At 38.5% G+C, this 27,063-nt stretch overlaps 1 protein-coding gene across 1 annotated transcript in view; it reads left to right on the forward strand.

Annotated features, from left to right (window-relative positions):
* LOC119700910 (protocadherin-23-like) overlaps nt 1–27,063 on the forward strand; it is a 101,662-nt gene that overhangs the window by 19,019 nt on the left and 55,580 nt on the right. Inside the window, exon 2 of the mRNA XM_038136620.1 lies at nt 22,342–22,533. Coding sequence (XP_037992548.1) covers nt 22,342–22,533 — 192 coding nt within the window. The remainder of the gene's footprint in view (nt 1–22,341; nt 22,534–27,063) is intronic.

Genomic DNA, 27,063 nt, shown 5'->3' on the forward strand with positions numbered 1-27,063 from the left:
TTGCTGCTTCTTGGGAGTTGAGAGTTTATGGAACAGAGCTCTGGTGCTTCCTCCTTATTCAGATTCTTGGATGGGAAGTTTGGCACTGCCAGATGATATATGCAAAGAAGTCATTAAAGTGCAAAATGAGGCACTGCTCTGTGACATTAATGACTGAAAAATGAGCACATTAAGTCTTAAAAATGAGACTTGTTAATGTATTGGGGTTTGTTAGTGTGAGAAAAAAATTCTATTTTTCTTAAGCACATTGATTGATACTATAAAAATACTGTTTTCATAAACCCTCCTTGGGTGATTTTTGTTTAGTAATTACATAACTTCTTAGCCTGTTGAAATGGCCATATTGAAAAAGTGTGGTGAAGTATTACTTTAATTAGTTTTAAGGTCTCTTCTTCAACCATGTTGATATGGTTTTGAAAGTGAAGGGGTTTTTATGTTTGTTAACAAGAATACTTGAACTTAACAGAATTGTATAAATAGGGCTGAAAATGCGAGAATTCTCCTCCACCTCCTCAACATTTTGTCAGGTCTCCTTCCTGTAATGGATGTCAACAACATATTTTCTTTCAGCCTCAAATGATAGTAGCTCTTTTGCTGCAGTTTCCCTACAGTGATCCTGTTCTTTCCTTTCCCTCTCCTTGTTTATGTAACTGTGTTATCACCAGGTGGCCTTCTGACTCTCCAGAATCTGCCAGTGCTTCTGAAAGCCTTAATTCTTGCACTGTGGGACCTGACTGAACCACAGCTGAACATTTTTCCCACTGAACAGCCGCTTGAGTGTTCATTGCCTTGTTGAGAAAGGAACTTCTGTAATCATCTGGAACAATTTCATTTTGTTCAAAGGAAGGATTTTGAACAAGGACAAATCTTACTCATTGAGAATCTAGTGGTGCTTTTAGCCATGGTTCTTGCAAGCCTAGTATCTGACCTGCTATTTAATGGGAGGGGAGTTAGTCAAAGGAGAATTAGCTGGGAGATGTGCTGAGCAATTGTGACTGCTGAGCAACTGCTGTGCTGTCTTTCAGTCTGGTAGTAGGAGTCCTTCCAGGATTTGAGGCTCTGGTGTGTTCAGTTGTCTGCTGTGCTGCAGTCAAACTTGTGAGGCCTAAAGGTGGAAGAACTTGTGATCATCGTGATGAAATCCAGCTGTGGAAGGAGTGGACCCTCCTCCCCCACAGCTGCTCTCAGAGTTTGGGAAGGATGTTAAATCCAGATGAATACCAAAGCAGGTAGCCTAATGTTCTTAGGGAGATTACATTTGATACAAAGGATACTTGAAAAGTGTCAGGGTTTTATAACAACTCGCCTTTTCCACTAGGACAATCTTAGGATTGCTAGGATTCAATCAGCTGTCCACTACATATCCTACATCTTGGATACCATAGCAGAGAGGGATGTTGGCAGTACATAAACCATTACATTTAATTTTTCCCCAGTGGTTTTGGGGAGAGGAAGAGCAGGAACACTTTGATTTTCTGAAAAGAGCTCTAAAACCAGCTCACCACAAGCCCAGTGACCCCTGCAAGGTGTTTATGGCAGTAACATCCTCAACTGGGAGGAATCCCACTTCTTGGCAGCTCCTGAATAGATTTGGAGGCAATTCTTGTCAAGTGTTTCACATGGCTTCCTCAGGAACTGGGAGTTTACAGACAGTCAGTAAATAAGGGAGTTGAATAAATGGATAGCCAAATATGATAAGCTTCGAAGGAGATCCTTCTCAAAAGATTTTTAAAAGGGAATATAACATAACTGAAAAACAAGGGGGAAAAGTTAAATTTACCCTGATCTTACAAAGCCAGATTCTTAGGAACAGTTTTGTAGCATGTAACAAATGAAGAGTCTCACTTTTATACTGTCTTATTCTTCATGAATGGGACTGGGTATCTTGGACTTGTTACTGCGGCTTCATTTGTCAAGAACACACTGTGAAAGAAACTAGTCCTTTTGGCAGCCAAGTGAAAAACAAAACAGCCCAAAACTGTACAGACAGTGAAACCTCTGAACTAAAAGTGGTTTCCTTTGTGGTTGGTGCTGATACACTCCAACAGGAGCTTGTCCTGTCAGAGTAGAGAAGGGATTTCATTTTGCTGGGGCTGGCTGCTTGAGGCTTTTATGGGAACCAAATATATGTTAAGGAAATATGTGAGAATTTCCCACAAAATTAATAAAGTTTCATTAGACTTGTTGACATTAACAAGTCCAAATGCAGTCGTTCACATGACATTATCTGGTTGCACACAAAATGACTGCTATGTGACCTTTCAAATTTGATAAAAGTAGTATGTGATGGTGGACAGGTTAACCCAATAGACAAAATAATAATAGTTACTTTACTGAGTGATTGAAGCTCAAAAAAGAGGGAGAGTAGATATGTTTAGCTATAACCCAGCCAAAGCAAATAAGGACCAAGACCTCAACAGTAGCTCAGATTTATGGGATTCTGATGATCACTGAAAAAAGGGGCTAGTATCAACTATATACTAGCTTAAAATTAATGCAACATTTGTAATTTTGCATCTATATTGTAACTGTATTTGTATTGTTAAGCATGTTAATGTGAGACAGCTGTGACAGCTTCATATGGAGACTATGTCCACATAATGAACTGGTTTTGCATGCCCCAGAGAGGATCTAATAAATATTATTCATACTTTAAAGTGGTGTAGAAAAATCCTGTTTCACCTCAGAACTTTGTCTTGGCACTAAACAAGCAGGTTTTTCTGATTTCCACTGATTCCAAGTTCAAAACTGTAAATCCTTGTTATCTGCAAAGCAGCAGAAACAGCTTACTTTCCCAACTGCTGTTGGTAACAGATGTGAAGATGAGAAGCCTTTAAAAATTGTCAGTGTGTCTGTCAATGACCAGTAGGCCCACGGATGAAGCCAGATCATCTTGGGAGTTAGCATAATTCCTCAAAGAATGTAGAGGAGCTGCATATAAAGTAAAACAGGCTTAGTACATGCATGCTGACCACAGTATTTGTTAACGAAAGGCTGTGGCTTTCTACATTTGATCTCTTGAGTTATGTCATTTTCTGTCATTTGATTTTTTTTGCATTAATGAGTTTGATTTCATGATAAGATCTCTCTGACAGACCTGCTTATATGATAAGCAGGTATTAATTAAGGATTTAAATCTTTTGTTAAGGTCTGCTATGATATTACTTGCTTGAAGAGACTTTGTTTCACTGTGTTTTGCAGCAAGAGACATTTCTCACTTCTGTCATGGAATTATCCCATTTGCTATTGACACACCATCTTTGCTTTTGATTTCAGTTTCAGAGTGGGAGACTTTATACTTAATGCATGAACAGTACAGTCTGTTTAATTCCAGAAATACATCTTTTTTTCTTTGTGGCATTCAATATTTTGTCATTGGCAGTCTGAGCTGCGGGCAGGGCTCTTTGTAGTGGTATCATTGATAGGAGCAGTCATGCTGGAAGCACTGGGCTGTCATGAAGCTGCAGTCCAAAAAACCTGATCAATCATTCAAGGCTTCCTATAATTTGTCTTTATCTCGTTATTTGTTTTGTAAAACATTGCCAATATTTATTAGTAATTTATTTTTATTGTCTTTGGGTACATTATCTCAATGTGCGAGTGGCAGATAAATACGTGCCAGTATGACTTTGCTCATGGTTTATCACTAACCCTACTTACCACAGAGTGATATTATTTTCTATACTAGGTGTAAAATGAGCCTTAATAAAGGCACAAAGTCTGCATTTATTTTCCTTTGATTGCCAAAGTGATGATGTTATAAGGCTAAAGGTAATATTTCTGAAATTTCCCAGTCCATGACTATGATGTTAAAAACAGTGGAATTCTTTGCAAGTGGAAAGATTATTAAAGGAGGGCAAATATGCCATGACACAGTTTGGTTTGAATTTTGTATTAAATATATTTTTATTAATTTCATAATTAAGAAGAAATTGCATAAGATTTTACTTCTGAAAATTCTTAGTTTAAGAATTTTAAATCAAACACTGAAGATGTATTACTGTAACTAAAGGAGTCATTTAGATTGGAGGGAAGCTAGAGGAAATAGTTATTTTTCATCAGATTGTAGATTAGATGGCAGTACAGAAAGGAGATACATGCAAGGTAGAAAATAATGCTGAGAAAGTGATCTTTTTCTGCGTGCTGTAGAAAATAATGCTGAGAAAGAGATCTTTTTCTGCGTGCTGGCCTGCAAAAAGGGATTTTCTTTTGTCTGGAACCCACAGACGTTGATGGGGTTGATTTCAAAATGTGTTGAGTGCCCCGTCATGGTCAGTTCAAACCAGTCCCTCAGGATTTCATGCAGTAATAGAGAAGACTGCCTGTGCTGGGAAATTGATTTTGACATACAGTTTGCAAATGCCTTTTCATGATAATGTGATAGTGTTATTAAAATCCTGAATTCCTTGTGCTGCAGAACAGTTGGAATTCACAGTAATGTTGCCATTTTTAAAAAATCTTTGTTATGGAATCTCTAATTCTGTTTTGCCAAATTTATCTGTCTAGTGTAACTTCACATTAATTTCATAGTGGAATTTCAGAGCTACTTTCCTGACTTTTCTTAAAAATAAGGAAAAAAAACCCCACCTGTAACTGCATTTTTCTCCTGTCCTGTCTCATGATTTTACAAAGTGTTATATTTTTTTCTTCAGATAGTTTCTACAGTTTCCTTTCTGTTCTTTACTTGGTATCATCCTATCCTTCCTTTGCCTTCTTTTAGGTTATATACTTTGAGATTTTGGCCTGTGGCCGTATATTTACCAAACAAATAGGAACTCGAATTTGCTCTTGGGTTTTTAAGTTTGCTGTGTGTAAAGCTGCACATCTTCCTAGAAAAGCTGTGGCAAGCAAGAGCGATGCATAATGCTGGTATCGCTGTCTTTACATGAAAGCTCATTCTTCTTCTGGTTAGGTGTTTAATTTCTTTACACACCAACAAAATTTGAATAGAATTTGTCCTCTTATTTGTTTAATTTACTCTAATATTTAAAGTTATCTTTCTAGTGTAGATAAATTATGTTCCTAAACTTTTTCTCTTGATTTTTTTTTTTGCCTGCTGGTGGGCTGATGTGGAGGAACCACAGTGACTTCAGAGAAAGGGGTTTTTGGCTCTGAAATTATCTTGGAAAGTGATGTTTTTTGCTATGAATGGGTGAATTACTCTAATTTGCTGGAAGTGGATCTTCAAGGAATCAGAAAAGAGACTTTTGCATTGTGGGCTGTGAAAAGCCAGATGCTGTAGCCAGTAGGGTGTTATTGTTGAGGGCAGCTTTAGCACAAAGGACTGCACCACCTGGTATTCATGTACCTGCTTCTTTCTCTTAAAGCTGGAGGACCTGGATTTCTGTCATCATCTCATTTGCCTGGAGTTTTGTGCTGAGTTTGCCCTCTGTTTCTTTCCTACTTCTGTAATTCAGTTTCACAGCACTGTTTCATAGTACTCAGCCTGTGAGTTGATAATGCTGTAGTGGGTTCCTCCCAGCTCATAATCACTAGTTTTAGTAATCCAAATCTTGGTCTGTCCTGCAAAGTATGACTAAGCAGCTCCTGGTTTTGAAGTATTCTGTAGCTTTTTAAGTTGTGCTTATGGAAGATGCCTATAGAACCAAGTGGAAATGAAGTAAGTACTACTTCACAGAAAAAAAAATGGTGAATGACCACAAGATTTAGTAGAGGATCAGTTTGTAGTTCCAGGTTTTTGAATTTACAGCAGAAGTAGACAAACTCATGCAGCGAAGGCTGCAGGAAATGACACCATGATGTTGGCATTGGACAAGTGATAGAATCAGAGGATGATGGGAAGGGTCTTTTAAGGATTAAATTATGCATAACTCATGAATCAATCTCCTTTGACTTCACTGAAATTATATATATAATCAACTCCCACTCACTGTAATTGTGTGTTCCTAGCACAATAATGTGCAAAAGACACTTCCTGGCCTTAATGGCTTGGATTTCATGTAATAGAGTAGTACTAGTGCATATCTGAAGCAGTGCATTGATTTGCCTGATATTTTCTTCTGATAATGACAATCTTTTGTGAGTAAAGAATACTGCACTACTTCTGGACAGTTTTCAGAGACAAAAGCCATTTTCAATTGCCATTAGTGAGAGGAAAATAGATGTAAATCTAACTGTTCCATCTTATGGTGCCTTTGGAAATTGCTTCTCTGGCAGATGGAGAATGTATTGTAACTTCAAAGAAAGTTTTTCCCCATCAGGAGAATATAAAGTATCATTTTTGTTGTTTATTTTTTCTATAAATCTCTTTCCCTTGCTTACTTTTACTTGCTTATTTTTGAGCATATTGCACAGCCTAGCAGATAATAATTATAATAATCAAGTAGTTGACGAGAATCCCCCACTTTGTAGTTCTGTTTAGCTCTGTTGCTGTCAAGAAGAAGCAGTTTTTTCTTCATTGTGGGCTGTTTACGTGTGTTAATGGTGAAATAGGTCTACCAAGAATTATTTAAGACAGCTCACTGTCCGTGAGCTTTGGTCGCTACTGTTATGGTCACTGTATTCAATTATTTCTAGATGTACTTCCAATCCATTCTGCATTTGCTTCATAACACTCATTTTATATCAGCCCACCTGTGTGCCCAGTGCGCGTGATATGCATGACATTGCCAGATGTGTGTCCAGGCTGAGGCATTGGGTTACAGGTGTGAAAGCAGCTCAAATAACAGTTGTGAATTGTAATGGAGCACAGAGCATGGTAGCTATGTGGAGATCATGTTTCTGTTCCCTGTCCCAAAAAAACTGCATCTGCATTTACAGTACCGGACTATTAAAGTGCTCAGGCTTCTTTAATTCTCCATGTGTAGAACTGGTGGGCCAGATGGAGTATGCTTGCTTTGTGATTGAGCAGTTGCTTTCCCACCAAGCCCCATCACTCTCATCATAGTTAATTCTTTCATGAACTTCTGAATTGTATTTTGTAACATCTTGTAGAAAGAATCACATTTAAAAATATTACTGTCTTGCATTCAGTTTTCCTGTGAAGACCTTTTTTTTTTTCACATTTATGTTTCCCTGCTTTGGAAAGCAGTTCTTTGATAGTAGCACGTGTGTATATTCATTAAATGTTTTGATTGGCTTTTTTTTCCCCTCTGTGGAATTGACTTTTTCAAAATGTCAAGTATTTTTTTTTCAACTTTCATTTAAGACAGTGGATTCCCTCCAACTGTATGACCCTTTTTCTGCCATCACTTTTCTGCTGGAGTTAATTTGAGCTGCAGAGGGGCTGTGCTCACTTTAGACCATAAGAGTTGTTCTGTAATTCCGTAATGTCAGTTCTTATTCTTTAGCCTTTCTATGAGTTGATTTCCATCCTGCTCCACGTACCATTGTTGCATCCTGCCTTTCACTTAGCGCACTGGAGGCTTCAAGTGCTACAGTAAATGGTGTATTTTCAAGTTTGAAACAGCTGCCAATTAGGCAAGCTTTATACTCTGTGGTGAAGTGAATCTAAACGTCAGAAGTTGTTATGGAGGTGTGCCATGGCGGTGCCTGTTGATGCCAAATCCAACAGCGATAAAGTCAGACCAACCAATTCCATGCTCCTTCTTGATGGAGGACTCTGCATTATTCAGGGTCAACTGAGAGTATCTCAGTCAGAGCATGGTGCTGATGATACCAAGGCCATGGGTATAATCCCATTCATTTAAGTGTTAGATTTGATTCCTGTGGGTTCCTCCTAACTCAGAATATTCTGTGATGGGTTAAGGTCACTCCTTTAAGAGATCACTTTGTGACTTTTCAACTTTCATACCTAAGTGATCATTAGCAGCAATTAATTATTAGTCATTACCAACATTCCCACAGACAAAAGAGACCTTACTACAATCCATAGTAGATCATTATCTGTGGAAAAGGATCTTCACTTGTACTGCTCCATCACTTTTCTAGGACAATGCTGGCTCCTTGCTTGTTAAGGAGATGGAATTTCTAATGCTTTTTGATGGGACTCTGCAGATACATTAGCCCAGCTTCCCAACACAAGCTGTGACGGATGTCGTGTTTCCTATTTCAGAAATGGGAAAAAGAAGAGACTGCTATTTTTTATCTTGGCCAGAAAATGAGTAAAGGGACACTAAGTAAAGGAATTCTGAAATAATTGAATATTTCAGTGTAGATATTAGGAGATTTTTCACTCCTTGTCTAACAGTAGAAAACACTTCATTACATTGAAAAGGCATTAATTAAAAAATTATGAGAACATTCTTCCTGGGAAGAAGATTTGTAGCCATGACTTTTCTTGGCAAGGTTTTTTTTTGATGAAAGTTGGATATTTATGGATTTAATACAAGTAAAGGCAGTTCATTTAGAAGAGTTCAAAGAAATAATAAAACCCTGACCTTTGGTTATTAGCCTGTTTATCTATTATACTTACATTAAGCATTTAATGGCAGAAGGGAAGAGAGTAGTTTAGTTGACTGTGCAGTTCTTGCATCTTGCTCTTCAGATCTTGAGACTCTGGCACTGACCATTGTCCAGTAACCAGGTCCTGCACTAAAGGTTCAGTTGCTCTGCTCCAGTCTGGAAGTTTTACATCTTTATAATGTTCCTTCAAAAGCTATAGCTTCACTTGGGAAGGAAGGGGGGGGAGAAATGAGATTGTAATGTGGTGAGACAAACTAGGAAACAAGCTCTGAGTCTGTGTAGTGGGATGGGATCTTGAGAATAAAATATGCTGGCTTATTTACAAGCCAAGTGGAAACCAGTGGTGCAAAGTGAAACGAGCACACAGAAAGAGCCCAGATATTCCCATCTCTCTTCTGTGTTCTCTCCAGGGTCCCTTGTGCGGATGAAATACAATAGTTCTGTTGTGAAACTTTAGTTGCCGTGATTCCCATTTCTGTTGTTTAGCAGGAGCCAGGTCTCAGCAAGAAACTTTAAAAAGTTAAATTGAGAGAGTGTTGCTATGTGTCTGCTGTATAGCTGCTGGTGAAGGAGAGCTGCCACTCTCTGTGGAGGTACAGGAAAGGACAGGACCAGGGCTAGGGATGAAATGACCTGGCAGTGGTTGGGAAAAACAAGCCACTTTTTTGGCCATATGGTGAAAAAGTTCCAATAAAGGCAGCTGAGAATAACCAACATCATGGACAGGTACCAATAATATGCATGAAAAATGGAAGCAATTGAGAGCAGGATCTCATTATTCAGCAGTTTGCTATTCTAATGTCTTTTTAGCTTCTCCAGAAAATGGGGGAACATTACACAGCAATGGAAGTTAAAGGGCTACAAATTTAGCACATAGATGTGACAAAACTGCAGAGATCTTTCTGGTTTAATCAGAATATCTGGTCTGTTTCTAGTTTAAATACCATGGTTCAAATAGTCTCATCCATTACTTTGAGAAAAAAGTAATGAGGAAATAGGGAACGGGTTGTCTAAAAGCAGCACATGTGATAAACTGATTTACTATTAGAGACATACTGTCTGAATATTCAGGGAGGCCTCAAGCCCCCCAAAAATTATGGATGTATTAATTCTGTATATACCATGTTGGATATACACTTCTTTTTGGAGTTGCTATAATTCTAATTTTTGTTTCTGAAGAGAAAATACTGAAGAATTTCTCTACTTGCCAGTGCGAACTCATTCTTCTGATTGCTGAAGTTGAAATTCATTCCAGTTAACCCTTTTGATAATTGAAGGGGCTAAATCCAAAATGTTCAGAACCAGTTCCCAGAACATAATATTTCCTTTCCTAAGAAAAAACAAAAGACTTTGGGGAATTTTGGAGCTGATCAAATGGACCTAACAGTCTGATTTTCATAATCTCCCACTTCAAAACAGCTGACTTCTGTGCAAGAAGTATAGGAACAGTATAGGACTTCAGTGTCCTGAGGAGGAGAATTGCTAGTCAAATGAAAGGGATGCTTGTGTCTGTATCACTGATGTGGCCAATTTATACCATCAGCCTCTCTCATTTCCTTCCCAGAACTTAATACATCTGTTATCTTTACAAATTAAAAATTGCTGCTAGCACACAGTGTGCTTTCCTTAAATGTTGCATTATGAAACTTAGTCACTTTCTGTGCTTGTGTTTTTGCTTGAACTATTCACTCATGTTCCTGGTGTATTTTATAAAGGTCTTAAGGTTTGTTAGGTACTGGATCATGCTATTTAAGTACTCTGAACTCATGAACAAAGGATGAATGTAGAAATTTGAGTTTGTAATGCATCTGTTATAATGGGCGGGTGGTGTCTACTTGTGCTTCAGGTTCATGACCCTTTCTCTTTGGCCCTGTTAGTTGGCTTAGGACTGTTCTGGCCTGGAAGCTTTTGTAACTTTGCATTTCTGTGTGGTGTGTGCAGCTCAGCGGGACAGTCTGCTCCTCGGCTCCTATCTGATGGAGGTGCATCCTTTACAGTGACAAATGAAATACTTGTCACTCAGTGCACAGTCTGGATGTGTATCTTGACTTGTAAACATACAGCATGCTGGTCTTGTGGACACCATGTGGTTGGGTTTGTGTGTGGAGGCTGTACGAGCAGGGACTGATTGTAGAAGGAAAGGCGCATCTCGTGGTGTCATTCATACATGTAGCCTGGCCTGAAAAGGGCAAAGAGTACTTCTGGCCCCATAATTCTAAATGAAGTAGAGGTCACTATGTTCATTCAAAGATCTTTGGCTTGTGAAAGAGTGCATATGCAATTATTTTTATTATTGATGTGCATGACTTAGTTGGCATGATGTGTTTCAGGTAAACTTTACTAGCCCTTCAAACAATTTCTGTTGTATGAGTAAGTGTAATTCTCATAATACTAATCAGGACTTCTAGTTTGGGATTGGGAACTATTTTATGGTAAGCTCAGTTTTAAATATTGAGAGTGTTTAAAAGCTCTGTCTTGTGTTAAATTTAGAGTGGTGGTAGGTTTGTCATGCTTCTTCATATCATTGTTCAAATATCATGGATCATAGGTGATACCCTTTAACTCTTTGGGAGTGGTTCTGCCACCTCCACATATTCAAAGCTGGGCCATCTGAATTGTGTTTGTAAAATATACAGCTAACTTAAATTGAAGAACTTGCTGGTTTACTTACATTTATTGGGCATTCAGTGGGTTTTGTATTTCAAGCCAAATAAATTACTAAAAGATTCTTTTTTTATTAGACATTATCCCAGATTTTGCTCCATGTCATGCAATTGAGGTTAACATTTGCATGTTCTGTTACTTTTGTTCTTTCTGAGGATTGTTTATTGTTGTACATTGTCCTCTGCTAGCCCCTAAATTCTGTGAGTGTGAGGCTTGTGTAGAGCAAAAATAGCTAGAAATGTAGACAGGCAGTGTTGGAGAGAGAGAAAACAACATTGGTGTTTGTATGAAAAAATTTATTTAGAAGGAAGGAGAAGGGAAACATCTCAATACTTTGTGTCAGGCTTCAGTTTTGCACCAATTATTAGGAGATATAAGATCCCTTGCTAGTTTTTAGTCTACAATGAACAAAATATGAAAATATCTTTCTCAAGTGCTGTGACTACAATATTCAAGCTGTGAGTTTGGCCGTGTTTTAAATTTTCCATAAAAGCAGAAGTGAACTAAGAGAGCCCTCATCTGCTTACTTCCAAATATAAATTGGACATGATTTATAAGACTACAGTTACACAAAATGTATGTTTTCCTTAGAAGAGAGTTTATTCTTCTTTTAACACTTAGGAACACAACATTTTGCAGGCAGTAACTGAAAGTAGTGCAGGCCATAATTCTGAAAGCCAAGCTAGAAGATGCTATAAATACTGTGATTTTGGACATAAGCACATTAACAGATATTCAGAAGGAGTCGGGACAGAGGAGTCCTGCTTTCTGAAGGGATTCTGGAAGGCATTTCATATTTGTTAATATTTGGCAGTCTGTTTAAATGAGCATTCAGAGTCTGAGCATTAGACATGCAAAGTGATCGAAGCCTTTGCCTTCATTTACTTATGTGTTCTGCAAAGCCTGTTCTTGAACCTCACCATGCTGATCAAAATAAAATGGGACAGATGATGATAATAATGATATTGCTGTTTATCTAACTTACATTAGTACATTTACTGTAGTCATTAAAAACCTGATTTTTCATGGATGAAATACAAATACCTGCTTTTCAAGATTGTGTGGATGACTAGGTAAATTAAACAAGTCCATTGTCATATAACTCATTGACCTGTGTAGCAGTCTGAAAGGTAAGTATCTGTAAAAATAGAGTATGGGCAGTAGGAAGCCTACCACTATTTGAAGAAATTAATAAACTGAAACAGCTAATGCCATGAGGAAAGCAAAAGAATCTGTCTTAACTTTGATCATCTTGCTTGTTCTGTGGGGTTTTTTTAGATTTTTCAAAATTAGGACTTCTTCCTGATTTATGGAAAGGTGGTTACCAGTCAGCTCAATGCTCTGGCAAACACCCATGTACATTCCATGGAATACCCACAGCTGTAATACAGATGTGGGAGAGACTGGGCTCTGGGTTGACCCTCTTTGATGTCTTTGGGCTTGAGCAAAACTGTACATTTTTGAGTTAACCTTCTGCTAGGGCTTTTTGGACAGGTTTATTCTCCAGTGACAGCATGCCTCCAGCTGGCCTGCCATACTACCCTTTCCCTGGTGTTTAACCACCGTATCTACCCAAGGAGCACAGAAATTTACAAGTGCATTTGTAAGTGACAATTTAGGTAGCCCACACATAGTCTTTGCATACTGTAAAGGTGCAATAACAAATCCTTTCAGGCTGACAGCAATGTAAGTTTGAGCTTGTAATCTTGGCTGCTCACTAATACTTGCTAATGTGACTTGGAAAAGATCTAGTAAAAAAAAAATTCAATAATCTGACTATACAAATAAAGCTTCTTGGGTTTCATTCTGTCTTCTTTAAACGGACCACTACTCTTAGTGATCTTGTTTGCAAAAAAGCTCTAGAAATTGTTGTAGCAGTCCAGACAGGAATATTGGTTGGAGCACTGTGGTCTGCAGGCAGGATTTAGCAGCTCAGACTGCTATTGGGGCTTGGAAAATGTTTGCACAAATGCGTGTAAGTGTTCAGATTTAGCCTCTCTTAAGACCATGCTGCTGCTTAGAGGGTTTAGGCTCTACCTGGACTGAACTTTTCCTACTACCGTCTTACCATTCACCCCAGGTCAGTTGCATCAGGAACTGACTTGGCTGAAATCAAATGTTGCACCAATAACAAAGTTTTTATGATGGCCTTTTATTGGATCCTATTCTTGATCTGTCTCAAAATACATTTGCACAAAATTGTGCCAAAAGGAATGCAGCTGGGTGCAACACTGCGTTTCTACTTAGAGTTCTTTCTCTCCTTTGTAGCATCCTTCTGCAGTTTGTCTATTACAGATACAAGTATAATCAAAAGATTTTCATTAGTGTTCTTAGATAACACACATATGCTGAATTAATGATTCATACTTCTGTCATTAAGTTAAATAATATATCACAGCTGTATAAGTATATACTTGTTACTATAAGTACAGTAATGATGTTAATTGAACTAAGCAAAAAAATGGAATTATTTTTTGTCATCCTGTAATACATGCTACTAATAATAAGTTACACTATTGATTCGCTTTTTATACTAAGTTGTCCTAAACAAGAAAGTTAGTACCTTGAGTTTTGCTTTCTAAAACAACTTGCTAAATAGAATTCTAATCCTGCCACTAATAGTTAAAACATGTTCCAGTGTACAATTATTAAAATAGCATAATCAGTATGAATCATTATTTGTGAGATAGATATTCTCCATTATACAACCCGTCGTTCCTTGCTTTATGCAATTAGCACAGGATAGGGAAATTTTTGTGTTCTGCTGTTGCTTGGCAGAGGTATTCAGTCTTGGGGCTCTACAGTTTACTAATGAAAAAAAATGGATTTGTACTTAAACCCTTAACAGTGCATAGCAAGGTTTTAGCATGTTATAAAATCTACAATTATAGCAGAGTATGTGAACAGAATTAACAAATGCATGGAGCTACGTTCACTGAAAAGTAGGGGGGTTGACTTTGGATGATTTAAATAAGGCTTTAGTCATGCAAATATTTGCTAGTTGCTGGTAATTCCTTTTTCTTTCCTCAGAGATACACTTGCTTTTCATTTCTGTTCTTTCAGTTTACATAGATGATAAAATTATTTTTGACTTGATTATATTTGCACAATAAGAAGGAAGGCAATGTAGACCAAACAGACTGATGGAGCAGATAGTCCTTTTAGCAGACATTTTCAGTGCTGGAACTCAAGCTTTGTTTTTAACCCCTACTCTATCATGTGATAAGTAGGCATTAGCAGTACAGCTGCTTGCTATGAATTCAGACATTGACAATTGTATTTTGTAGTGGTCCAGATCCTATCAGTGTAATAAGAGTGATAAGGTCAGGCATCCCAGGTTGGACCTGCCTCCCACATCTCTGGATCCCGGCTCACCTCAGTGGGATCTAGCTGCTTGTGCTGTTTTGCAGAAGGCATGGTAGCACAACTTAAGGCATGTCAGGAACAGCTGCATTAAATTGAAGTGAATTCAGGCTCTGGCTAGCATCAGAGCAGGATTTGCAGATTACAATACAGACTGAAATGCCTAGTTCTTCCTGGATCTGGACTTCACTTGCTGAATAGTGGCTGGTGTTCAGAATGAAAGAGTGATGCTGTAATGTACTTAGGCTGTTTTCTCCTCCAGTGATTTTAATTTTTCTTGCTTTCTGTAGACTAACTGAAAGCAGTAAATCAAAGATCTGTCAATATTTTTTATTGGCAGGTTTGTTCACAGTCATCAGTTAGATACACAGAAGAGCAGAGAAGGCAAAAACCCAAGATCTCATAATCATTCATCATGTAAATTAAGTTTCTTTTCATTTGTTTGTTGTGGGGAAGATAGAGAATGTTGTAAAAATTAGTGTATTATAAGGAAGGTAAAAATCAGTGTGATCTTTTGAGAGATTTGTATGTGAAGCAGGGTTAGTTTTACTTTATTTTAAAGCCATGTAGTTAATTGGAATTTCTGTTCAACTCATGGGGGCTCAAGTGGAAAAAAAAAAAGAAGCAAATAGATGTAGTTGTCTGAAAAGCCGAAACCAAAAGCCTTGTCATAATTAAGAAATGTAATGTTTAGTTGAGGTTACAGGGAATACCACATTTCACATGCTGTCCTTGAGCAGAGAGGGTGCCTGGCTTCTGTCTCTGCTTGCATTTAGGCTTTTCTCTTTTCACTTGAAAGGCTGTTGAGAATTACTGAATGTTTTGATGGGACTTGCTTCTTATTAGCACCTTCATAAAACTGATGGCAATTTCTGGAGTGAATCAGAAATCAGCTGGGGGAATCAGCGTCAGCTTCAGTACAGGTTAGCAAGGTGTGTCTGTGCAGTGCTTATTGTCAGTTGTTGAGCTGTGGTAGTCTCCATCTTATAGCAGATCAAAAGAATGCAGAAAATTTGAAATTAGTCAATTCCATTGACCTGACCAGCACAGTGAAGATTTTTTGCATCAGAGCAAGGGATTTTCTTATTTGTTGGGTATTTTTTGAGTATCTGGTACCTGTGGTGGTTGACAAAGTAAGTATTAATGCCAGTTGAATTAGCAGCTTAAATTTCAGTTGTTATTTTGATTTGTGACTTTCCAGATGCAGCCCAGTTTGAGAATGAAGAATGAGGCTTTTTCTGCTGTCAGTGCAATTGTCAAGGACCAGCTGTTAAGGCCTCAGGCAAACAATTCCTGTTCTTGAAGTCAAGGCTCATGCTTTTAGGACTTCAAGTGGATCTGCAGCTTTATTCCCATTTCCATATGTTAAACCTGCTGCACTAGGAAGCAGGTTAATTGTGGGTGCTGAGGCAGATAGATAAAATTCCAAAGTAATGTATTTATTACACTCTTTAGGTTTGGTGTCAGCATTATTGTCTGTACTGCAGCTGTGAAGTAGAGATCATTGGTTTGTATTTGATATGCTATTTTCTCACTAACCAGAGTTGTAAGTCAGAGCACTGGCTCTTACAGAAGACATTTGATGATGTGTTTGTGGCAGCACGCATGCCAATCTATCGTACAGATACACCCAAGTAACTTGAAAAATGTCTTCTACCAGTAACTTCATTACTAATATTTCTATGGTCATGTGTTGCTGACAGCATGCCACCAACTCAGACTGCTCCTCTCCTTCCCTGTGGTCATGGACCTGGCATGAAGGTCTGGCAGAGCAGATGCTTCCACAGTAGTTAACCATTCCGGTGCTGCTTGGGTTGCCTTGCCTGTGAAGAATTAAAACACTTCTGCGGTGAGGGTTTGCCATCAGGCATTGCCGTACTGCCTAGAGCAGGCCTGCTGTCCTTCAGTATGTCAAATGTAAGGATGCTGGATTTTGTGCTGTTGATGACTGCAGGATAGAGCCATGCTTGCACCATTGATCTAATTCTATCACTGAACCTTTTCTTTTCAGATCCCTGGTAGTTTCCTCTTTTTTTTATCTTTTTTGTAGTTCAGGAGTAGTTTTCACCATTTTGCCTGTTTACTGTTGTCTTACAGTTGGATGATGAATACTGGGGAGTACACAGTCAAAGAATCACTAGCAGTGGAAAAGGCCTCTAAAATCATGTTCAACTTTTGACCAAACACTACCATATCAAATAAACCATAGCACTAAGTGCCACATCCAGTCATTTCTTGAACACTTTCAGGGATGGTGACTCTGCCACTTCCCTGGGCAGCCTGTTTCATTCCTTAACCACCCCTTCAGTTAATAAATTGATTTCCAACCTGAACCTCCCCTGGTGAAATATGAGGCTATGTCCCTTGTTCTGTCACTTGTTACCTGGGAGAAGAGGCCAACCCCCACCTGGCTACAGCCTCCTTTCAGGCAGTTGTAGAGAGCAGTAAGGTCACCCCTGAACCTCCTTTTCTCCAGGCTAAACACCCTCAGACCCTTCAGCTGCTTATCATATAATTTATTTACTCTCTAGACACTTCAGCAGCTCTCTTGCCCTTCTCTGTGCATGCTCCAGCACCTCCGTGTCCTTCCTGTAGTGAGGGGCCCAGAACTGGACAGAGCACTCAAGCTGTGGCCTCATCAGCACCAATTACAGGGAACAGTCACTGCCCTGGTCCTGCTGGCGCTGCTCTTCCTGATACAGGGCAGGACACAACTGGCCTCCTTGGCCACATGCTGGCTCATGTTTGGCTGCTGTTGACCAACACCCTCAGGTCCTTTTCCACTGGGCAGCTTTCCAGCATTTAACCCTGCACTGGGTTGTTGAGACCCAGGTGTAGGACCTGCCACTTTCCCTTACTGCGCTGCATACAACTGGCCTTGGCCCATGAATCCAGTCTGTCTACATCCCTTTGCAGAGCCTTCCAGCCCTCCATCAGATTTCTCTACCCTCTTCACCCAACTTGGTGTTGTCTGCCAATTGACTGAGGATGCAGTCAGTCCCCTTGACCAAATTATTGATAAAGATATAGAACAGGGATGGCCCCACCCAACTGGTGGCAGCACATTTCCTACCACTGTCTGGACCTGGCTATCCAGCAGGTTTTTAACCAAGTCAAGAGTGCACCTGTCCCAGTTATGGGCTGCCAGCTTGTCCAGGAGAATGCTGTAGGAGGCAGTATCAAAGGCTTTAATGAAGTTGAGGTAGACACAACCACAGCTTTTTCCCTCATTGACTTGGTGGGTCACCTGCCATGAAAAGAGATCAGGTCAATCAAGCAGAACCCTGTCTTTCCTAAGCATGTCCTGGCTGCACCTGATTCCCTAGTTGTCCTCAATAGTGTAGTATGCTTTTATTTACCCTATATTCTGATTTTCTTTAAAATTGGCTGCTGGAAATTAACTTTCTTTTCATGGTGTCAGTAGAACTAAAACAATTAAATGCACTTTTTGTGCAAAAAATAAATGTACAAAATCTGTCTTATGGTCTGACATTGAGTCCACCAAACAGGTTTTAACAGCTATAAAATCTGTATCTTGGTTAGATGAAATCAAGTGAAGTAAATTTGACAGAATATGTGGTATGGGAAAAATTCCTATGCTGACAAGAATTGATTTAATATTTCTTAGTCTCATTTAATTGGTATCACAGATTGCTATCATGGTGATGACTTACTTGACTGAATGGCCTGGTCTTTCCAGTGGTCTGGTCTATCTGAAAGATGTAGAATTAATCCTGGCCACTCATATGTGACATTCAGCATTGCCAATCAGTCATCTTTAAGGCTGCATAATCTAAATCCTAAAAATTATTTTTATATAGGTTCTGAATCTTTGATCTGCAAATAATAGATTGTCTTTTCTGTTGTGCTTTTGTGTGCACAAGACACTTCCCCCATTTTGCATATAGTGTAAAATATTTGCTCTGCTTTTCAAAATACGTTCTTTTGTTAGGAAATAATATCTAGGAATCAAAATAAAGAACGGTAAATATAACCACAGGGACTTTATTTTAATTTATTGAGGATAAAAAATGAGTGGCAATTTTTAAAAATCAAAAAAAAAAACTGGGGAGTTTTGTCTTAAAATAACTTTGTGTTTAAAGCAATGTAGAATTTAGTAGCAGATCTGTTTCTTAATAATCTTGTTTACTATTAGTTTATTGGTTATAAAATTTAATGCCTGTAAAATATGGGGACGTTGCCCATTGCTATGAGTTGTCATCGTTCCATTCACTATGTGAATGGAAGCAGCTGAAGATCTGCCAAATGTTTGCTTTCTGTAATGTCTGAAGTCTCTGCTTTCTCAGCATAGTGCTAAAAATGGTTTTGCTCCCTCTTATTTAAATGTACTGCCAGCAATTTTTTTTTTTCCGTTTAAACCTGGACATGTGTTACAGTGTTGAAGTGCACATGTGGATGAGGAAATAAGGATAGTTACCCCTAAAATCACAGATTCTTTGAGATCATACCCTCTTTGCTTATGCAAGTAGAAGATTATTTCTGCACTTCAACACTGCTGAATTTTGTTTGTCTCTTACACCCTTTAGTATCTACCACTTCACACCATTTATTTTCCTCTTGCACTAGTCTGTCTGAACATCACACAGATGGGTCAGATTTTTTTACTTGTTCTGCACAACATTTCTCTAGGTCCCCCTCTTTTCTCCTCCTGAGACGATATCTGAAGTCTAACCATTTTATTGGTAGTGTCAACAGGACAGAACAAACTGTTTTTTTCTCTGACAGATTTTTAGTCTAGACATTGTACAAGATGACCAAAGGATGTAGGCTACAGGAAGCATGACTGACAGGAGAAGTCCAGCCAGGAGCTATCCATACAATGACTCTGCTGGTTGGCTTTAAAAAATGTTTCTTGGGGAAATACTTTGTCCTGAACTTATTCCCAAGTTTAGACTCCTTAAGAACTTGGATGTTCAGCTTTACTTAAAACAAATTTAGTGAAAAGAGAAAGACCTTGGGGGCATAACCCTTCCTTCCTTTTCTTCCCCTTTATTTTTCTCCAAGATTCCAATCTTGTATTAGGTTTGTCAGAGGTGTTACATATTTGGTACTCTTGCATCCCACTTCTTCAAGGCACATAAATCCAGTCAACTCTATCACCTTTGTGATATTGCTAACATACAACTCTCTTGATCAGTCCACTGTGAAAATTCCTTCTGCTGCCTTCATTTCCTCCTGTTTGGGCTGCTGTAACTCACAGCTCTTGGGCAGTTAACTGCTGCAATACTCTGCAGGATTGGTACTCACAGTATGCTATCGCAACCCAACATGTTTCAGGCAGTGACTACTGTGTGCTTTAATTCCCAAAATCTTCAATAATGTGGTAACTTAATTGTGTCAAAAAACTTGAATTCATTAGCATGTTTTCACTGAATTCCTCCTTTTAAGTCAGCTTGCATTTAGTTGATAATCTTAAGGGTCTTTTTTCAGCCTCAATGATTCTATGATCATAGTTAATAACTTCCCTGACCTCAAGTGTAGTGCCATTCAATGTCAGATCTATCTGCTACAGGAAATTTTTCATTTGCTTTTAATTCCAGATCTTCCCTCTTCAGATCAAAGATTCCATGGTGAGTGATTAAAAAAAGGACTACTAAGTGGGTAGAAATTGAATGGATGTGAGGTACTTGAACAGGAAAAAAGATTGTATTGTTCTCAAAAAGTGGGTGCCACTTAGTTCTGCTGCCTGAAAGGTGATTATAGTAATTTAGGTTGATCCCAATTAGACCTTTAAATTTGCATAGCCTGGAACTGAACCATTTTTATTTAAATTCATCACTCATTGTGCCTTTACATGTACTGTTCAAAGTCTGAGGACTGCATAATTTACAACAAACAAATCACCGAACTTAATGAGCTAAACTTCTGACAATACCCTCAAATTTCACCTGCAATTAATCACTCATGCTCAGTTGCAGACAAAAATGTTAGCATTTACACGTGTTAACTGCATGTAGGCACAGTCAGACAGAACCTTTTAGTACTGTCACCCCTGTTGGATTTCAAGCAAAAGAAATAAATTGAAATACTTTTCTTAGAAGGGCCAAGTGAATTATTGTTCCATAACATTAGGATGGTAGATTACTAAGAGCATACTAGATGTATGTTCTGTTCTTGTTTTTATGACAGAAATAACAAAGTACGAGGCTGGAGAAATGTGTATGTTGTAGACTTGATTTACATACAGCTGTAAAGCATTTTTAGGACTGGATCTTTGTTTAGCTGTGCGTGATTGTGAGTTTTGCCTTTAAATTGCCCAGAACGAGTGGTTGGACCCAGGTCAGAAGTGGCCACGCATTGCACACTCCTGCAGCTGTGGGATGCAAACTGCAAGGGTGTGAAAAGGGCATGAAGGACTCTGCGAGCACAGGGCTCCCCTAAAAGAGCTTTTTCTTTGTGTAAACTATGGCATGATGGCCTTTGGCATTGTGAAAAATCTTCCTATGGGAGGAAAAATGTTACGGAACATGTGGTGCAGTCAGTGATACTTCTGAAATAGAAAAAATCTTGAGTTTCCATGAAGAAGTGGAAAAGTCTGAAAAGCAAGCAAAAACCAAACCACAACAAGCGAAAAATAATAATCGAAATAACACATGTATCTTTTGGGCTGTCATTTTAAAATTCTGATTGGTGTAACTTGTCTAGAGTAAGTTTTAACTTTATGATTTGAATTGGCACTTTTAATGTGGTTTCCCTTTCCCCACTTCCATGCTTTTCAGCCTTCCCAAGACATGTTTTGTTCATTTGGTTTTAATTCAGTCCCAGCTAAGTATCTTCATGCCAAAACAATTCCTGTGCAGGCAAAGAAGGGAGCTTGTGATGCAGTCACTGACTGGTCTTTATGGACGTTTATTCTGGTAGGAGCCTTTGGCTGCTCTGGGTCCCATGGCCAAATGACCTGGCACAGCTTGTGTCCATGCAACTAAATTTATATCACCCAAGCAGGATGACCTAATCCAAACTTACTTCTAGGAATACTCCCTGGCCTGGACTGTTTCTTTTGAAACTCTATCTAAAACTGTGCCAGATGGTTTTCTGTACAGGCAGGCATGTGCAGACCTCTACCTCTGCCTTGGCTGTGATTGATGGCTGTGGGTCTCACCTTATCAGCCTGTGTCAGGTGCAGGCACCGACTGGCACAGGTCTTCTCTGTGGACTCCCATCTATTCTAACTCTTGGGCTTTGTGATACTAAAGTTTCCAAAGCCCTGTTAACGTTTTCTCTGTTAATGCCTCTGTTAAGGAATTGTGCTTGTACAGACAGGCTGATGGAAAACCCATGGAAATTAATTTTTCTTTGAAAATGGTAGAAAAGGAATCCGATTGCAAAAGAGACATTCTTTATGTATCTCCAGTAATGGCAAATTAGAGAACTGAAAATATTGGTTTTCTTAATGCATACGTAGTTTTCATTTAAGTTTAGAAAAATTTTGGTAGAAAATAATTTATAAAAATATCACAGTAGAATGTGCCAGAGAGGAGCCAAACTCAGCACAAAACACTTGTTATCAAAGATCTTATGGGAATAAAATGGAAGGAGCAATGTACAAAATTTCTGTGTTTATCAAATACCACCTGTGGGTCAAAAAGCATGAGTGCCACCAAACCCTCTTTCAAGTGAAAACTAAATTAAGATCTGGGGAGTCTTTTGTAGAACACATTAGCTAAGGATGTCCTGCTGCACTTTTCTGATCCACATGTGACATAAGAGCTACCTCCACTGGCAAAAACAATATAAAGGGAAAATAGTTTAAGGTATAGCCTATGGAGATGGCTTAAGAGCATGGCTTTTCCAGTTCTGTGTACACACATTTGCTTTTACAACCCAAATGGGTTCAAAAATCACAGACACTTTGTTTTAATGAGTAATAGTTTCACTGGTTTCTTTTTTATCTCTGTCTACTTGCAGGTCAAAGCAACAGATGCAGATGCTGACCAGTTTGGAGAAATTGAGTATTCTCTTTATGATGGATTTAATTTTTATGAAAAATCCAAAGCTTTTCAGATTGACCCACACACTGGTCAGATCTTTGTGTCTCAAGACATTGATAGAGAAGGAGACCCAACCACTTACGATCTCTTAGTAAAAGCTACAGATGGGGTAAGTTCCACCTTTCTGCACTGCCAGATTTGTGAATGCATTTGCAAAATTGGATGTCTGGTATACTTTTCAATGAGAATGTAGCAATTATGTAAAAATTGCATGAATTTGAATTGAATGTCTTGTCCTTGAAGAGAGCAGAAAATTACATTCATGTGAATTTTTATACAAACTAATACAATGGGCTGGGAAATACCCAATGACACCTAAAAAAAGTTTGGAAAAATGTTTCTAGGATGTTAGTTCTTGCTAATTTTCCCTCTTGTATTGCAACCAATGGACTCCAAGTTACTTCTGCTCCCTTCTTTCAAGACCACTGCAGCAGTAGTAAGACAGTACCATGGGCTAGAACTGTGTTTTGAAGTTGTATAAATGTAAAGGACACATACACATGTCTGGAATATCAAGATTAGTCATTAATAAAAGGCATGTGAAAGCTGGACAATAGCAGTGAAATTCTGAAAAGTTTCTAAGATATTCAGTCAGGTAGAGAGAATTGTTCTGAAAATCTGAAAGCAAATATGTTTGCATGAAGAAAAACTTGATGCCTTAATTTTTTTAGTTAAATTACTGCTCTATTGATAAATCTTACCTTAAGTTAAAGGAAAATAGGCAATGCTTTGAAACTATAGGGTATTTAATTTTTAAATTGCTCTGTCATTTATCTGTATTTATGGACCTTGTGTATTCAGAAGTTCAGTAATGGGGAGAAAGGTTCAGTTTTTTATTGTCTTGTTTGTGACAGGTAAGGCTTGATCTTTTTACGGAAAGTCAGCACTTTGTAGAAGTTTGCCCACCTGAAACTTAAATACTAAAGCGCCTAAATTCAATATCAGCTTTTCAGAATTTTTAGTGCACCTGGTCTTGTGTTGACCAACTCTGCCTTTAAAGCAGAATTGTAGTAGGGTATTTATCTTATTTCCTGACATTCTGCTGCTGATTTTGATGGATTAAAGTTGTTAGGTATGGGGCTCAAAGTAGAGGCTGTGATGAGGGAAGAAATGTGCCCAGAAAAGAGAGAGGAAGGATGAAAGGTCACTTGTGACAAAGAAGGGTAGAGAGATGAAAAGGAAAGAAAATAACACAGTTAATTAGAAATGAGGAGGAAAATAAAGTATTTTCCAGGTGGTGTGCAGTTTATCTTACAGCAAAACTATCAGTTTCCTCCACCTGTTCCTGGCTGCTCCATTACATGGCTTTAGAACTTGTCAGTCATATCTTTAATGCATTGTGTAGAAAATGTAAGGAGTGAACTTGAATTGCGCACCACAGCCTGAAGAGAAGCAGGTGGAAAACAGCTTCTGTTAAACTGTTTTTAAATAACATCCTATGAGTGCTTGTCGGAGTACTCTCATGGATTAAGCAAAGATGAAAAGTATCCTTGTCTCTTCTGTACGAAATGGTAGGTCTTCAGTTTTTCAGCTGCTTCATTATCACTTGAAAAGGTTCAGTACACCATCAGCAGGGGTGTTAGTGACTCTTGTACTGCCTTTCTGCATAGAGACACTTTGTCTCTTGCTTTTTGGTAATCCACCCTGCCTATCCAATTTTATTTGTCTTTTACATTGGAGCAATTGAAACCTAGATATAAACACTCACAAGCAAAGCTTCTGAAGAACTTAAGGCTTTTGAAATAATTGGAGACATCTCTCCACTTTGACAGCATTACTTCAAGATGACATATCTTTTAGGTTTACAAAAAAAAAAAACAACTTTATGTCAGAGATTCTGTATCTAACAGTTCGGTTTGGAACAAAAATTTGACAGCATGGTTCGCTGACAAAAACTTTGGAGGCTGTGATGAAAATCTTGATAGAGTTTTAAGCATTTTACAGCACTGAAATAAAGAAATACAGCTGCTCAAAATGGCATCATTTTGACTTATTAAGACAAACAGTTTCCCCTGCCAAGGCAGGATAATTTTTTTATTTTTTAAGACTTGATAAAGAGGTCTACAAACAGCTTTAGCTATTCACACAGATTTGATCCTTCTGAAGTAATGAAAACATTAATTGTTGTTATTTTGACTTGATGGTAGTTTATGTCCCCTTGTTCTTCCACGAGGGATACAACCCTCAGGACTCTGACAGATAAGTCATTGTAATTGGGACTTTGTTGCACCAGAGAGTACAACAGTAGTGAAAAATACTTGAACATTTGAGATAAGGGATTTTAAAATGAACAGCTGTGGCTGTCTGTTGCTTGTTAACATGTTTTGACAAATGTAATTTTCTGTCAGCAATAGATCTTATATAAGTTAGCATTCATGTTTTGGAAGATAAATGTTTTGTTTGCTTCTGAGTAGATGAAGTATATCCATATCATTAGAAATAGAAGGGACTTTAATTCATTCTCAATTGGAATGATACTTTTTTTCAGTTGTCAGAGCAAAAATTGAGCCATAACCAGTTAATATCATTAAGTTATTTAGTAAATATCATATTTGGCATGTGAAGGTATACACTACTTCTTCAGGAAAAGAAAACTCTGTCTCAATCATAAAATTTGGTCAATTTTCTTAGAGCATAGGTTTCCCTCTAAACTTAGAAGTAATCAATTTCAAAAGACTTTTCAGTCTTTACATAACTCTGTAGCACAAATAAAAATTGACTGAAGAATGGGGTTTGGGGATTTTTCATGTCTATTTAGCAATAACGAAGCTTGAAAGAAACAGCTTAACGCAAGCTCTTGTGAGTTTGGTTTCATGCTGTTCCAACCATCTTTTTTAGATGCTTTTTATTCTTCTTCTATCTCACTTCTTCCCTGGTCCTCTTCCCTTAAAAATACTTCTGATTTCTGTTCTAAGGTACCTGAAAGCCATGGACACAGAGCATATTCTGACAGTGAGCAGAGCACATTCCCTCCCCTTCCCCTGCCTTCTGTTTTTAGCTGCTGTGCAGGGATTTCCTTATCATGAAAATCAAGGTGCTGGGGAAGGGGCTTGCCCTGAAGTGGGGATGTTGGCATTGAGCTCAAGCCATCTCCATTTCTCCATATTGGCCTGGGGTTTCATGGCAGTCCCAGTAATTTGTAGGCTGATGACTGTCCTTTCAAGTCCTGGTCCCCCAGCAAGAGTCCTGGCTTCTGGCTGCCTGTGCAGCAGCATGGACCCTGGAAGCACGCCATGCCTTATTTTCTTAGAAGCACACCAGGAGGATGTGGGCTAGATCTCCTTGTTTGTGGGTGAAACGCAGACACATGATGCATAAGATCGTTTTAATTTTCCACTTACTGGAGCGTTTATGGGAATATCACTGCACCCAATAGAGGAAACATTACAACACAGAAGAATAAAAAAGAAAAAAAAAACAGGACAAAGCAAAAAATCACTATGAAAATGTGAAAGTAAACGGAGATAGTATTTTTTTCCAAAAATAAGTCTGAACCTGTGGACACACTAAGCAAACCCTCAAAAATAGTTTTGTGGGAAATTGTTATATGGCAGGGTAAGTCTAAGGAGTTATATCCAGTCTGAATCCTTGGATAGTTTAATGAAGGTCAGGTTTAAAAATAATTGACGTGAACAATTGGAGAATTATGCAACATAGTTGATTTTGGGTTGTTGTGGCTTTCTCTGTATCATGGCTACTGTGTCTGCAAAATGAAGCTTGCACTAGCTCAGCATAGTTTATGTGTATGCCTGAACATCTGATCTGTGTCAGCAGTTTCTCAAAGTGACTGCTACAAGCACAGCATGCTCAGTGGACTTTGAAGAGCTCAGGATTCTTCCTCCATCTGTATTTTAATGTACCACATAAAGCACATGCAGACTGTACATGCCTGTGCTGCCTTGTGCCTCTGAGCATGCCAGTGCCCCAGAATTCATTGTTATCTCTGCCACAGTGGACCTGCTTTGTTTTAAAAATGCTTGTAATTCCTATGGTTACAAAATAGTCTTGGAAACATGAACCCCTCCAAACTCATGAAGGGAATCCTCTGAGAAGTAAATTGCCACTAGTTTCACTCAGCTGCCTGTGGGGTCTACACTTCAGTACCCAGGGAACTGTCTTCTTTTCAGATTGTCAGAAAATTCAGTGCTTTGTCTTAGCAGACCAGTATTTTTCTGTGTGATAAGCCAGCCTGTAGTTGCTCCTTTCTTCTCCAGTTTCACTCCAGAGCAAGGCTAAATGTGGTCCCATATGGTATTTTAGTGGGCTTTTGTAGGGCACCTGTCAGTAAATTGAGCATAGGTATCATAGACAGCAGCCTGACAGGTCAGCTTTTGTCTGTCCTGCACTGCTTTTAGTCTGTGTCCCTGACTGAGAAAGCCTTATATTCACAGTTATGATGGTCATGCTTTTACATCTCAAAGTCTCATAGAGAGAAGTTTTTCTTGCTTTGCTGGAGCACCTCAGTCACCTGAGGGGGAATGTCTTCCTGGAACATAAAGCCCTGACTTTTATCTGAGAAGGAATAAATGGAGTGTTGGAGATGTCAGCAGAAGCATGTGACATTAGACTGGCAAGGTTTTTCATGTGTGATGCTCATTAGCATTAACAAAATTGACTTTGTGTTCAGGCCTCACTATTG

The sequence above is a fragment of the Motacilla alba genome, chromosome 4, assembly GCF_015832195.1.
Source record: "Motacilla alba alba isolate MOTALB_02 chromosome 4, Motacilla_alba_V1.0_pri, whole genome shotgun sequence".
In the NCBI taxonomy this organism is placed as follows: domain Eukaryota; kingdom Metazoa; phylum Chordata; class Aves; order Passeriformes; family Motacillidae; genus Motacilla; species Motacilla alba.